The sequence below is a fragment of the Oryctolagus cuniculus genome, chromosome 2 (assembly GCF_051225735.1).
Source record: "Oryctolagus cuniculus isolate XC-2025 breed Fujian yellow rabbit chromosome 2, ASM5122573v1, whole genome shotgun sequence".
NCBI lineage: Eukaryota > Metazoa > Chordata > Mammalia > Lagomorpha > Leporidae > Oryctolagus > Oryctolagus cuniculus.
In genome coordinates this window covers 183,972,921-183,988,203 of record NC_142868.1, presented here as the reverse complement: position 1 = coordinate 183,988,203, position 15,283 = coordinate 183,972,921, and the positions used below count along the sequence as shown (strand labels likewise).

The following is a 15,283-nucleotide window of genomic DNA, read 5'->3' as shown; positions in this document are numbered from 1 at the left end:
CCGAGTGTTGAGTGAGCCTCTGAGCAGGGCGTCACTTTTGTCATTATCAAAAACCAGATTCTGTGCCTTCCGGAACTCCCGCTTGCCGCCTGGGCATGTGATGCGGGCGTCTGACACACACACACACAGGCAGGAAGGCGGAAGGCTGGGGCGTGCGTGCCAGGCTGGCAGGCAGCTGCAGCCACTTCGTCTCTTTGGAGGGAGGGCAGTGGCTGGAAGGGCAGTGGGGAGACCCAGGGCGAGAACAGCAGCAACCATGGGGGGCTCAGAGCACGGCTGGCGCCCCGGGACTCTCACAGCTGAGGGTGGGTGTGCTGTCTCACGTGGTGCTCCTCCTACCTGCCTGACAGGGGACTGCATGGAGAGATGTCAGGGCTCTCGGTGGGAAAGAACACGCATGGAAGTGGCAGGGACCTCGGTGCGTCCTGGGGGCTTTGGGCTCTGCTCATCTTCCCAGCTGGGTGATCTAGGCAAATGGCCTAACTTCTCCGTGCCCTGGTTTCCTGGCCTTTAAGATAGCGTCACCAAGAGTAACTGTCACATGGGGTTGTGGGGAGGATTATGAAAGGGATTTAGAGCAGTGCCTGGAACACATGTATGCAATGAGTGACAGCCATCAGACATCACTACGGGCCTCCGCCTCCCCACCCCCAGAGGAGTGATGTTCTGAGAATTTCCTTCACGCGAGCCCCCGTGGCTGCTCTCAGGACTGGGAAGTCGCCAACAAACCCAGCGTCCCTACCATGATCTGTAGAATGCAAGATTTTTCTGCTCTCTGCTCCCTGCCGACCACAGAGCTTGGCCTCCCGGGCTGACGCAAAACTCCAGCCAGCACGGGGCAGGGCGGGTGGGGGTGAGGGCTGCCTGTCACTTCTCTTCCTGGCCTGCTCCGATGACAACGCGCCATGCTCTCTGCTCTGCCTCGTAGGAGGGAGTGTCCCCGAGGCACGCTGTCCGCTCAGCTGCGGTTTTCCTTCAAACTAAGCCCCGGGTGGCACATGGGCCCCGGGCCATGGGCCAAGGCCAAGGTGGCTGGATGCAGTCCACTGGCAGCTGTCCTTGGTGGTGATGGTCACATGTGATGGTGACCAGCAGGGGAGGGGGCCATGACATCTTCTCACTGTCCTGCCGTCTTGGAGTAGCTTGGTCCTTAGGCCTGCACTTTTCAAATCACAGTGAAAATGTTGAATTCAGGGAACAAGGCAAAGGCCAGAGAGGTAGGACATGCTGACTCCTGCTGGGGGTCAGTGCCGGAACCATCTTGCCCCTCAACAACCTTCCAGAGACGAGCAAGGGAAGCAGAGCCCCTGGCTCAGCGAGATGTCCTCTTCAGGAGCCTAGAGACACCCACGTGGAATCCAAGGATTCCTCTGAGCCCAGTTGGAAAACACCTGCTCCCTTGTGGGACTCCTTACCCTCTAAGCCTCTGGCTTTGTTCCATGCAGGGTGGACAGGGTCCAGGAACCCAGGGGCCCCGCCTGCCGGAACAGGCAGCTTTTGTCTTGGACAGCCATCTGCAGACCTCTCTGCTCAAGTGCATGGACGTGACTTCTCTGCACCCTCCCAGCATCTGATGATCAGTGCTAAGCGAGGCCTGAGCGGTAGCTTGAACAGCTTGCTGTGTTAATCCAGGCTGTCGCTTGGCTCGCTCTGGCTTCTAGTCTCCTCTTCCTCCCACGTCACCCGGGGGACTGGAGCTAGTGGGCGGGATCAGAAGTGTCGAGCACCAGGCATTGAGGAGGATCCGGTGCAGGGCTTTAGCAAGGGAACCTACACGCCCCAAAGGGCTGACAGCCTGCATCCAGCCCGAGTTTTCTGTTATTATTATTTTAACACCGCATTAGCCCTATTTTTAAAATCTGCTGGGCCTGAGCAATTTTGTCTGACGTCAGCTGGCTACCAGCAACTCTGCTTGAGAACAAGAATAACCAAATCTTCTGAGGAGTAATGCTGAGCCTGCTTCAAATGCAATAAATCACAAAAACCATTGTTTACGATAAGTGGTATCTGATTGCTGTTAGAACCCGTGTTTATTGCTTTTGTGCATTATGGTCTCTTGTAATTTGGACAGCCAGAAATTGTATTCCTTTATGCAGTGCGTAGGAAGGGTTTGCAAGGAGGGAAGCATCTGTAATTATGCTGCCAAGGAGTGGGGCCCGGCGCCTCTGAGGAGCAGGAGATGTGCTTGCCTGTTTGCCATTGTAGGAGCTGCTCCTCGGCCTTCCCGTTTTGCCAGCTCTTGGAAGCCCGCCGGCTCCAACAGAGACCCGAGAAGGGGAGCACCAGCAGGAGGAGGGCCCGGAGCCCCAAAGTGTCCCAGGGAGCAGAGTGTGGGCGGGCTGGGAGGGCAGCCACCAGCAGCTCCACGGGAAGCTGGGCCAATGGTTGCCCTGGCAGTTGCCTTAGACGGCCCCGCAAGTTCCTTCCCCCGTTCGGGCCCAGCCTGGGCTCTGTCAGCGCCGGCTGGCAGCAGGCGTCCAGAACAGCCGATGGCAGAATTTCTGGAGGTCTGTCTGCAGGGTTTGAGACGCTCCTTGGTGGCGTGGCCTGGGTTTTGCTCACAGGGTGCACAGCCGTCATCAGTTAGTGAGCTGATGCCGCTTCAGTTCTTTGAGGCGTTTTGGAAGGAGAGGCGGTGTCTGGATCGTTCTTGTGGATGCTAGGAAGAGGGTCTACTTGCTTTCTCGTTGACACAGACCTCGCTATGCCTCTCCTTCTGCTTTTGCTTCCGCCGGTTTCCCCGGCCCTTTCCTGTCTGCTTCACAGGTGCAAAACCTCCCAACCTTCAAGTTCCTGCACCTGCATCAACTTCCATGAACTTCCCCCTCCAGCCTTCTTAGCCGCAGCAGAACTGCACCAGCATCACCCTGGTCCCTAAAGTCTAAAGACGAGGGTCTCTTTCCCTGTCCCTCAGTGCAAGCCCAACACACCGAAGAGGCACTGGGGGCCATCAGCTGCCAACTCTTACGAAGCTCATCCGGATGTTTCCCCAAACCATGCCTCTTCCTCATTCCTGCCGTCGTGGCCTGGGCAAGGCCCTCGCCATTCTTGGCAGGCCCACCTCTGAACCACTCACCAGCACGCCGGCGCTCTGGGACCTGGTGTTCAGGGCCACGTCTGCTCCCTGCCCCTCCTCTCATGGCCCCCATTTGCCTCCTGCTTCCTCCCTCCGTTCCCATCCCCTGAGATGTCTCCTCTGCCCCTTCTTCTCCTCGTTGCCATTTCCGGAGACAGCTCGGGCACCATTCCTCTCCTGAACGCATCTTCCATCTGTGCCTGGGGCCCATGGGAGACTCCCACCTCTGCGCCCACAACACCTGTGTTTTTCTCTGTGGTGACACACTCACAGTGTCTTCTCCCAGTGTCCAGCACAATGGCTGGCCCATAGGATGCCTTCTGTAAATGAGGACCAGATGCAAGTGGTGCGAACACTCCAGAACACAGCAAGTGCAGAGTTCACGGAGGCACCTGCTGTGTATTGGCTGAGGGCTGTTCAACGACAGCTCCTCCGTGAACCCCACTCCTCTGCAGGTGGCAGCCTGTGTGTCAGACAGCCCACCAGGCAGGCGCTGCTCTTTCCTGTCTCCACGAGGGCTGAGCACTCAGTCTGGACAGCACTAGATCTGAGGAGCTCCAGCCCCCAACATGTGCTTGAGTATAAAGCACATGTTTCTCAGGGGTGGTTCTGTGAGGGAGGGAGGGAGTGAATGAGGGAGGCTGGGAGAGAATGAACTTGTGAATGAGTGAGTGACTGCATGAATGGGTGAAAGTGTGAGTGAGTGCATGAATGAGAGAGGGAATGAGAGTGAGTGCAGGAGGAGCTTGGGCTGACCTGTGGATTGATGTTTGTCACTCGCAATGGATGGTGCTGGTCCAGCATGCTGAATTATGGCGGTAAATGAGTAGGTCATGATTCTGATGTCGGGGGTTCTGGTCGGGTCGCACAGGCCTGGCTCCAGCTAGACACAGAGCTGGACAGCAAGGTCCCTCCCATCTCAGGAGGGTTCTCCTAGGTGAAGATCCCACCTGCCCTGCCCTGCCCAGCCTGGCTGGCTGGCTATGCAGTGTAGAAGTGGGGAGAGAATCCAAGGCTCCACCTGCAGAACACACCTGCTTCTGGGGCCGTGGGCACCTGCTGGGCAGGGCCTGGGAAGGGCTGACCAGGAGCAGCTGGTCACACGGCCCCCTGCACACAGCCCAGCAATTGTACTTGTCAAGGCCAAGTGTCATGATTCCAGATTTGTTTATTTAATGCACAGAGATGCTAAATGGGTAAGCTCACTGCCAGCACCAAGGTTCAACATGGACGCGTTCCCTTCTCTTCCCCTTCCATCCACACAGCAGCCCCTCAGAGGACAGCCCACATGGCTCGGCTTTTGCACCATGGCTCAGCTAGATTATGGCTGTCTGGGCCTCGGACCTCTCCGCGTACCCCCTGACCACGGACGCCTGTGTCCCCCTAGGGACGCACAGCCTGAGCTAACAGCTGCTCACAGCAAGGGCCTTGGATGCGACCGATCGGCAGGTCCATGCTGCCTGGTCTGGATGTGGGGGAGGCCAAGGAGGCCTGAGTGAACAGACCCCGGCTGACACGGCGCCCCACCCCCACACCAGTCTGGGCTAGGGTAGGACAGGGATGGAAGGGCATCTCCCAGGCCTTGGGCACAAAAGCAGGTCTCGCATACGGGGGGTCCACACAGGTACATCCAAGCAGGGCTTGGGGAAGGGGAGGCGGGATGGGCGCAGGTGGGCTGGTGAGTGACGTTCCTGGGAGCTGGAGCTCTGTGAGAGCCTGTCTGTCACAGGAAGTGCAGGGCTAGCCCCTTTGTCTGCTGCCTCACAGCTCAAGGCCACGACGTCCAGAGACAGAATTTGTGCAGACAACCACGGGGGAGGCACGGCGGTGCCCGTCCTCAGTACCCACTTCTAGCCCAGACGCCTGCCATCTGCTGACTCCTTCTTCCTTTAAACTTGGAAGTATAAGCAATTTGACAGAAAATGTTCAGAAAGAACCTAATGAATATAACATTGGAAAGTACCAGCCTCTCCCAAACCTTTCCCATCTCTGCAGCAGGCAGGCGCTGCAGGGACGCAGGGCTGCCTCATGCTTGCTTTCTCCTAATGACATTTCATGTCCGCGTCTCCCAGTGTCACCAGAGCCCACGGCAGGTGCCACAGTCACCCAGGGCCCCGGTGATGGGGACAGAGTTTGCTCATCAGCTCCTTGGAGAAAACTGGCCCACCCCAGCCTTGCGTCCCCAGCACCCAGACCAGGCACCACCCAGGGCTCCGCAGGCCACTTCCCAGGCCCTCGCTCATGAGCCGTTGCTCTTGACATAGAAGAGTGAGGTAGGTATTTTTGTTTGACTCTGTCAGCTTCTATGGGGACAGGTCATTTTTACCCCTGGGGCTTAGTTTTCTTGTCTGTAAAATGGGGATGATGAGAATGTCTATGTCGCAGAGTCCTTGTGCGAGTAAACGAGATGTGTGGTTGATAGTAAACACTCAGTAAAGAATGGCATGGAAGCCATCATGACAGTAGAGATGATGATAATGATGATGATGGTTCAGTGAGCTGGAAGCTTATACTAATAGCTGTTAGAAGCCTCTCCCTGGCTAGTGAAGGCCCTGACTCGGCCATATCTCCCCTCCTCAGCCCCTCCGAGGGGGTCCAGAGTGGAGAAGACGTGGGAAGCAAGAGGGACTCCCTTCCCCAGATTACCTTAGTCCTGTACGCATCGCAGGACCTCCCCAGGAGATCCGTTTTTATCTTTGGTTGATAGTTAATAATAATCATACCTGTGTATGGGGCCCCACGTTCTGATCCACTGTGTACAACAGTAGTGATTTTTTTTTTTTTGACAGGCAGAGTTAGACAGTGAGAGAGAGAGAGACAGAGAGAAAGGTCTTCCTTCCATTGGTTCACCCCCGCAATTGGCCGCTACGGCTGGCGCACTGCACCAATCGGAAGCCAGGAGCCGTCAGAAGCAGCCAAAGCGTTCAGTCTCCTTTCAGCTCTTGGAGAAATCTTTCCCTGGGCCCTGGACTGGGGAGCCAACCTAGCTGGGAGGGCGCAGAGTCATCATAACCCCCTCTGGAGTTACCCAGCCAGGAGTTGCATGGGGAGTAGGGCAGGGCTGGAGACCTCCCAGGCTCCTTGCCATTGTCAGTGACCACCCCAGGAGAGGGCAAAAGTTAAATGCATGCCCGCAGGCAGAGCACCAAACTGGTGGGGTAGGGTGGGAGTATGCATTGTGTTAATTTTGTCAGGTTCAGCCCCTGCAGTTTTGTGGGACCATGGGCAAGTGTCAGCTTTCCAGGACCTGATTTGCTTAATCTTCAATGGGCGAGCAGGAGGGAGAGGAGCCTAAAGGGGCCTTTCTGTCTGGCCTTCCGTGACTCATCAACTACGTAAGACAAAAATGGAGCCTCGGGAGCTGGGGAGGGGTGAGAGAGAGAACCAGGTACCCTGTGCTTGCTCGTGTGGGACCCCAAGGAGTGGACTCCCTGAGATTCCCCACTCCTTCCTGAGGCCAAGCTGAGGCCACCACCCTGCCCCCCATCCCTGGGCCCTGAGACCATGGCACAGCCGCGTACAGCGGGACAAATTCCACGAGTCTCTGAGCAGACTCTCTTCCCAGCGCCTCGGGGCCAGCGCGCTGCTGTGTGGCCGCATTGCAGCTTCCCCCAGCTTTAAGGTCACTTTGCCATGCATTTCCTCTTAGTACAACACACGTCCCCATCACAGATCTCTCTTTCAGCAAAAGGACCCACAGTCACAGTAATGACAGCCCCGAGGAAAGTTCAGTCGGTCTTCATCTCTCTTTCAGACTATTGTCGCTGGAAATGTTACATTATCATAAACCAGAATTCAGAGACCTTCAACCATTGTCATTTTGTCTCTGTACACAAATTTTTGCCTACATTTTACCAAGACCCCCCCCCCCCCGTTCTTTCTCTCTGTGTTACGCGGAGATGTCCTGGACAGGGAGTGAAGCTCTCTGCCCCTGCGCTGCCCCGAGCTTGCTGTGCCGGCTGGTGCTGCGCACCTGCTTCTCTCTCTCATCCATTCCACTGCTCTGCTCCGTGCTCTTGCCTGCAGCAGCACCGTCCGACCTGCTGGAGCTCTGTGTGCTACAGTCCTGTGCCAGGGAAGAGCCCGGTGGGCTGTGGGCCAGGTGCTGGGGCTCCCTGCGAACACCAGGCTTCTCCATTGTGCCGCCCTTCAGTTTGCTTGTTCTAAGGTTTGCTTTGATTACAAGTTTGGGTTATGTTAGGGATAAAAGAAAAATTGCTGTGTCTCATTTGAAGCGCCTAGGAGAGATTTTACACTTTTGAAATCCGATGGGTGGGTGGAATGCGTTTTCACAAAGCTTGGATCATCCTTGCAGGGTGGGCTTCCAGGTTCTCTTCCCACACCATGGGCTGGTGGTAGCTCTGGCTGGACCCAAGGAGATGAGAAACCCAAGGCCCAGCCCCCGTGGAGGGGACGTCATCTCACCCAGACCCCTAGCTTTTATTCCTGACTCCCTGTCAACTCGTTCTACAGGGTATAACACTATCCGCCTGCTCAGGGCCAGGCTGCAGAGGCGCCAAATGGAAGAGCCCCCTTCTCCTGTCTGGTGCATGGAGTTTACACAGCAAGCCCCATCCCGCAGAGGTGCAGGGCCTGTGGCTGAGGGCACTGGCCTGGACTCAGCCGCCTTCCTAGTCCCCAAGGAGCCACCCACGGGAGCAGGTGTTGGAGCTGTGTCTGGAGAGCCAGGTGTCAGCACCTGCCTGCCAGGGCCAGTGATAGGACATGAGGTGGGGACAGGTCTCAAATCTGGCGGGCCAGAGGCGTCCTGAACTGTCTGGCGTCCCCACGCATGCTGGCTCCGTGGCCGGCGCCAATTTGCATTTTGTTCAGCAAACTCAGAACTCCAGCGACTCGCCATCTGCCTGCCGCTGGCTGGTGGCCACACAGGGAGCCCGGGTGGACGGACGGGGGCTGAGGACCCAAGCTCCCTGGGGAGAGCTGGAGAGGGCTCAGGTACTCTCCAGAGCAAGTTTTCCAGCCCCTCTTCTGATCCTTCCTCCGTTCTGAAGCAAAGGACATAAACGCCAGGTTACGCGGGGTTCTTGCCAGCACTGAGAAGGGAAACCAGTGAATGCGCGAGTCCCATTAAGAAAATCCTAAAACGTGGGCCTTATCACCACCACAGCATAATGCAGTGACGATGCCCACCCGAACCTCCCGGGCCACCCAGCATCCCTTCCCGCCAAGGCTGGCAAGAACGAACCGCTGCTCCTGCTCCAAACGGCTGTCACATCCGAGTCGGCTGCTTTCCCTGGCCTGGAGTTCCCGCAGTGAATGTCCAGTCTGAATGGACGCAGCTCTCTCCCTCCTCCCTCGTCCAGCTGCCTCTGCAGTATTCAGTGCAACAAAGCATCGCGTGGACGCCTACTGTGTGCAGGGTTTGGGTCGGAGGCGCTGTAAACTACCCAAGTGCTCCCAGGCCAGTCCATCTCTTTGCAGAGCCAATGGGCTGGGGAGGGAGCGGAGATTTATAGGCCAAGGCTGCCGGCCGACCTTGTCCGCGGCAAAGACTCATTTCAGCACGCTTCTCTTCCAAGCGATTATTTGCTGTTTGTGCCGCTTGGACTTGGCACGCGTCTGCGATTCCTTTCACCGAAGAGGAGACAGGAACCTTGAAGTGAGTACTTATCTCATAAAGAGAAGGTGGCGACAGCAGCTTGTGCCTCTTTGGGGCGCTTGCCTAGACACCTTCGGGCTGCTCGGTAATGATAATGAACTTTTTAGGAGCCCGCTTCACTCTGCCAAGGCCCTCCCTTCCCCCCGCCTCCTCCTGACACCTCTGTGAGACAGGTGGAGATGCTGGCATCCCCTCTGCTTAGAAAAGAAAGTCGGTGGCAGAGCAGGGAGATGGCACATGTGTGTGCCCAGTGCTGTGCTAGGGAGTGGCAGAGCCGGCCTGAGCCCAGCTGCCTGCTTCCTCATCTGCCACTCTTAGCGGCAGAGCAGGAAACACACAGGGACAGGGCTAGGAGCTGCTGTGCCCCCCCCCCCCGCCCCGTTCCGGACTGGTGCCAAGGCCGAGGGGAGAAGCAGGCAGCGGCAGCTGAGAGTCACGGTGATGGATGTTCGCAGCCCATGGGTGGGTGACCCGCGCGTGCACTGGTGCCAGGGTGGCTGCGCACAATGCTGGCAGGCCAGGGGCCCCGTGTCACATTTCAGCCACAGGACCTCAACCCAAGCCCAGGGAGGAAGAGCTTGCGTGCCCATGTTTGTGGCCCTCAACTCAGAGAGGGGCTGGGGCGGGTGCGGGTGCAGGCTACCTCTCTGGTTGTGTCTGTGCTGTGTCTTTGCTGGCCTTGCCAGCTCTCAGGACAAGCAGTGCCATGTGTCCCTTCCAAGGCTCTGCTGAGAAAACCGGGTTTAAGAGGCAGAGTTTCCGAAGGACTTTGCAGAGAGAGGAGTGCAATTGGTTCGAAAATGTCGCAAGAAAACAAGAATCTCCCAGTTTCCTTGCTTCCCAGCAAAGAACTGGAAGGCATTTTCCAAGCGGGAAGGGAGGAGGCCATTTAGATCGGCGAGGTCTCTTCTTTGAAAGCAATTTTACTCCCTGGGTTTTTTTGTTTTTTGTTTTTTTTTTTTAAATCCAAACTGTTTCAGACTTTGGTTCTCAGCTGGATGACTTAGGGAACTCCAGAATTTGCTGGCATTCTGGTTGTCAGAATGTATACGGTGGCTTTTAATGAGTGTGATTCATTTTTGAAAGATTTCCCTGAGCCAGCCGAGCACCCCCAAGTGCAGCCTCAGCGCTGGTGCTTGGGAGAGGGACCATGCACTTGACTTCGAGGTGCTGGGAGCTAAGTATTCCCGCCTAGACACAGAGGAGGGAGGCAAGCAGCAGAGGAGATGTGGGCTCAGGCCAGACCTATGCCCAGAATAGGAGAAGTTGCCCTCTGTTCTCTGCTCTGTCACCCACGGCTTGTCCTCAAGCCTGTGGGGCCAGGAGTGCAGCAGAGACCTCTGGGCGTGGGCCAGGAGAATGCCTTTCGCCCTTGCTTTCTGCCACACCACGTGGCATCAGACCATGGCATTTCAGTTTGATGCCGTCAGAGCCTTGGTCTGAGGGGAATGTCTGTGTGCCTGGGTCCCTGGGCCAAGAAGAAACAGTGCCCGGAGCCTCCTGGCATCTGCTCCTGCCCCGTCTCCCTTCCTCTCCTACAGGACCAGCAGCCAAGGCACAGTTCCTTCCGGCCCCAGCTAAGGGGGCAGGCGGTGCAGGGCAGGCCCGGACCCCAGTCTGTGGCTTGCATGTCCAGCTGAGGCTCAGCTTTGGCTCTGAGAAGCACGAGAGACAGCACCAGGCAGCACTTCCTGGCCCAACCCATGCCCTTATGCAGGGTGGCGGGCTGCAGAGCAGGGTCCCCCAACTATTTTTAGAAAGCTATCAGGTGCTGCCTTCTCCCACCTGTCTGGGTTCCTGTGTCTCAGTCCTGGGCCTGCCTGTCCTGCCCAGGAGTCTGACTGTGGCCTGGAGCTGGTGCAAAGCTCCCTGTCAATGGAGCCCAGCCGTTCTCCTTGGCCTTGCCTGGCCATGGCAAGTGATGTCTCTGAGATCCTGGGGCCTGCGCCTGCTTAGTCTTTGGGAGCACAGATGTTGGGCACTAATCCTTGCCCTCCTCTGCTTCCTTCAGATGCCAGGAGGTATAAGCAAGTCGGGCAAAATCTAAAATCGGGAGTGCTGAATTACTGAGCAGAAGTACCCAGGGCCTGGGCTCCCCCAGGGAGCCTGCAGCTGGACAGAATCCATTACCCACAGATGTGAACAGGGCATGCAGAGGCAGCTCCATGGAGGGGGTGGTGCGGGAGCTGGCCTTGAAGGACAGGCAGGGGACAGGTGGTCAGGGACAGCGGGAGGGATGGTATCGTGGGCAGAAGGGTTCCCAAAGCTGCACGCTTAGCCTGGAAGTGGGGCAGCTGGAGGTTGACCAGGAACCTGGAGGAGATTGAAGCAGAGGCCTCTGCAGGACCAGGGAGAAGAGCCTGGGGGGCACAAGGTGGTGCCTGCTGGGCGAAAGCCTCGAATGCCAAGGTCAAGGGCTGTGAGACAGGGTGGGTGACCAGGTGGCTGCTTTGCTCCCTGCCCATGAGATGTCCTGGGATCACAGTGCAGTGGCAGCTTGGGGCACCATCTCTGTGACTTGCTGCCCACACCCCAAGTCTCCCGTGTGTGGTGGGCTGGGGCGGCCTGGTCGGCCGCTGAGAGTCCATTCTTGCCTCTCTCCCAGCTCTGTGGACAGTGGTATTAAGGCTACCCTTGAAATGGCCACGGCGGGAGCTCATGTACAGCGGAGCTGGCGAGCACGTGGAACTGGGGTCCCCGGGGTCTCTGCTTGTTTGCTTGTGTGCAGTCCACCCCCAGAGCCTGATGTTAACCATTCACCAGCACAGCTCTGGGCAGTGCGGAGTCCCGGAGGGGGGATATGGTCAGAGGAGCCAGAACCACACTGAGCAGGCTCAGCATGGTCTGCTGTGGACCTGTGGCGGAGGCCGAGTGCAGACGGGGGCCTCAGCCGTTTGCTGGCCCATCCTGAAACCAAACCCTGCAGCCGGGTTGGGAAGGTCTCCCACAGTCCTCATGCAGAGGAAACACATGCAGCCTGCCCTTGGCTTTGGCAGCTGACCGGCCTCACCTCCTGGTGGGGTAGCCCTTAGTGCTTCAAGTGCCATGTGCCGAGGGCAGGCACCTGTGGCCTCACCCGGTACAGAAGCCCCCGGGCAGCCTACCAGGCACCTGTGTGGTTCCATCCAGGAAATGCAGGCCTATGTGTAGCCTCCCACAGAGCAGCCTGCCTGTGCAGAGACAGGCTGATCAGGGCCTCGGCGTGCAAGCTAGAGTCCCTTACTGCTGAGTCTCCTTGGCCCTGACTGTGTGTAGAGAGCAGCAGGATTCGTGGAAGGTTGTGAGTCACCAAGCACTTACTCAGCAAAGACTCCTCACAAGCCCTAAGCAGTGCTCCCCTCATAGAGATGAGAAAACTGAGGGCCTCGGTGCTCAGCTTACATCCCAAGGCTCCAGGGGAGCGACTGGCAGAGCCTGGCCTTGAACCGGCTCCCCGGGGGGCCCTGAGTCCTGAGCTGGCCACTGGCACTGAGGGCTGCAAGGCTGTTGGTCCCCAAGCGACATCGAGGTCCTGTGGCCACTTCCAGATCCTACACCATCGCACCACGGCTCATTTCTTACAAATGGGCGGGGCCATGGGGATGCCCGACTGTCGTATGTGTCACTCTTGGGGGAAGGGAGGGACCTGGCTTCTTAGAGCTGTTGTATTTTATTTTTCTGTCAAGAGGAAATTAATTTTAGTCTTTCTTTTTGGTTTAAAATGTTGTTCTTTGCTTTTTTTTCCGCCCTACAATTTAAAAGGAAACATTTGTCTGTTGAGAAAAGAAATGATAATTATAGGCTAAAAATTGTTTCTATTCTGATTTGAAAAAGTGACACACACACACACAAAAATTCCATCCCACAGATGGGGTCCTGCTGACAGAGGGTGTTTAGCAATGAGGGCCCAGGCCACTGTGGGGGCTCAGAGTGGCGTGCGCGGTGGGTTTGGGCCTCTGTGGTGTTGGGGTGGGGGGCTGTGTTTGGAAGGGATTTTGCTCCCAAATGCACGCAGATGCTCAAACCCCGGAGCTCATGGTCTGAAGGGGATGGAAACTTGACTGCGGCGCTGTGGTGATGAGAACTGGGCCTGGCAGGCGGTCCCTGGGCCACTGGGGCGAGCCCTGGGGAGCTGGTTCTCTCCAGCAGGTGGGTCATACAGGTGTGGGCCCAGCCTGTCTCCCCACTTCCTGGCTTGCCTATGCTTCTTCCTCTGCCACCCCCAGCAGACGCCAAGCCCGTGGGGCTGCCTGATCTTGGACTTGAACCTTCAGAGCTATGAGCTGCATCAACCCTCTCCCTTTATGAAGTCAGCTTCTCTCAGGAGTTCTGCTGGAGTCACGAAAAGTGACCGGTACAGGCTCTTGGGGTGGGGCAAGGGACCGTGTGTGCCGTGTCTCCATTTCCAGTGCTAATCGTGAGCTAGTTCCCGTGGGGTCTGCACGTGCTGTGCCCTCACACAGTTCATCAGTGGGAGGAAGAAGGGGTGTCCATGGCTGACGTGGCCCATGGCCGTGGGCTGTGTGGATGTCCAGGCCAGGTGCTCCCTTGCCTGGCCCCTGAACCCGCAGAGCCATTAGCCTTTTTTCCCTTCACTGAGACTTTTTCTTTTTGGCCTCACAAAATTACAGTTGCTCCAATTCCTTGGATCAATAAAGCAGGAAACTGATTAGACTGTGAAATTAAACTAATAATGTCACACTATTAACCTTCAATCAATGGGGAATGAGCTCCAAGTGAAGGCAATTTCCTAAATCCATATTACCCTTTGCATACGTGTATTTACTTTGGGGAGAAATCCTGGGAGTACACACCCCAGACCACCTTTCCTGCCAAGGCAGCATGATTCTCAGGGCTATCTCTGCAGCTGCCCTGGTAGTACCGGGCGTGTGTGTGTGTGTGTGTGTGTGTGTGTGCGCGTGCACGCACGCACGCGGGCATGGGCATGGGCATGTGTACATGCATATGTGTGTGTGCCGTGTGCACATGTTTGGGAAGCAAGGCTATCAGGGAAAGCCACGTCTGCAAGTTGGCTGGGGTAGCAGATAGGGGAACTTCTGAGAACTTCTGTTGTGGGTGTGACCCCGTGGTCCCCTGCCCACCCTCAGCCGCCCCCTGGCTCTAGGACCCTCTCTTTGGGATTAACACCAGGTACCTGTCTGTTTGGTGCTGCTCTAACAGAATAGCATGTGGGGAGTCCCACACCAAGGAGCCAGCATGTGGTGAGGGCCTTCATGCTGTGCCATCCGTGACAGAGGGCACAAGGGCAGAGTGTGAGAGGGCAGAGCTGGACCCGTCCCTCCATCAGGAGCCCACTCCCACATTAGTGACATCAGTCCATCCACCAGGGCTCTGCCTGCAGGTCTCTCACTCGCACGGTTACCTGGGGGATGAAGTTTCCAACACGTGAACTCTGGGAGTCACATTGGAACCATAGCACCAGGCCACCCCCTAAGCAGACTTGGGACCCAAGGAGGGACGCTGGCTGGAGAGCTCCTTCTTCTAGCTCCCCTCCCGTGGATACTTCACCACCATGCACATGGCTTGGCTGGGCCCTTTGGTCAACTCCATGAGAGCAGGCGTGGCCACAGCCTTCCCATTTCCCTTGTCCTTCCCCTTATCCCATCACTACTCCTACCACCACCACCACTACCACCACCAGGCCGGATACAGGCCAGGAGAGGCGGCGATGGGCATCCCTGGGACTGAGGGAGCCAGCGGGACTGCTTCCTGCCACACCTGATCCCCTTCAAGGCCCAGTCTGGGGCATGAAGCACACCATCCCCAGCTGGGTCAGCCTCCACCTGCAGGCCTGGCTCTAAGACTCAAAGAAACTGGGCTAAGGGTCTGCTGAACCTCTAGCCTGTCACTCAAGTGGCCTCCTGAGAGCCAGGGAGGCTCACTTGTCAGCTCAGGACCCGTGGCTCAGGCAAGACCAACTGCGAGCCCGTGGCTTGTCCCCACCAAGGTGGTGAGTCTGAGTCAAGCTGGGCCTCCAACGGAACCAGCAAGACCTGGTCAGTGGCAGCCCTGTCACCCTCCAGCTCCTTCCATGCGTGCATCACTGCATAAACTCAGGCCCGCACGGCGTGAGAGCAGTTGCTGTCACCCCCAGTCTAGGGATGAACAAACTGAGGCCAGCCGAGGAGAGCCTTGGTGGTCACCCAGCTGAAGAAGAGGCCAGACGGGCTCTAGAACCCTGGTACAGAGCTCATGGGGTCGCCCAGGCCCTGCCCAGGGGACTCTTCTGGAATTAGCAAAGTCCAGGTCCTCTATGGAAGAGGAGGAGCCAGCTCGCCCTTCCCTCCACCCGCCCGCCCTCCCAACTGACCCGTCAGTTCCATCACAGTGGAACGGGGCCAAGGATCAGACCCCTCTCTAAAAGTGGCGATGGTATTTAATAACTAATTACTCTAATGATCCTGCAGAAATGCTGGAGACCTGTTTTAGGAGAGATGTCAATTAGAGCCATCTGCACGGTGAATAAAGGCGCCCTTCCCCAGCTGTACTGTTGAAACATGTTAGCATTTTCCCACCAGCGGCCATATGGTACTTAACCAAAGTGAATTGTGCACACTGCACAGCCCGCGCCTCCTCACCAACACGAG

The 15,283-nt window shown here is 57.1% G+C and overlaps 1 protein-coding gene across 9 annotated transcripts in view; it reads left to right on the top strand.

Moving 5' to 3' along the window:
* Positions 1-15,283, top strand: part of KLHL29 (kelch like family member 29) — a 283,481-nt gene that overhangs the window by 116,715 nt on the left and 151,483 nt on the right. For 2 of the 9 annotated variants that reach the window (XR_007918320.3, XM_051843175.3), the window contains exon 1: positions 3,225-8,696. The exons of 3 other annotated variants lie outside the window; for them this stretch is intronic. Coding sequence is in view for 4 of the 6 variants with exons in the window: in XM_051843175.3 (XP_051699135.1) it covers positions 8,367-8,696 (330 nt within the window). In the remaining 2 variants the exon portion in view is untranslated. Of the gene's footprint in view, positions 1-3,189; positions 8,697-15,283 lie in introns of those variants that run through there. 4 more of the 9 variants (XM_089326778.1, XM_089326780.1, XM_089326779.1 and 1 more) reach the window with 4 other exon arrangements.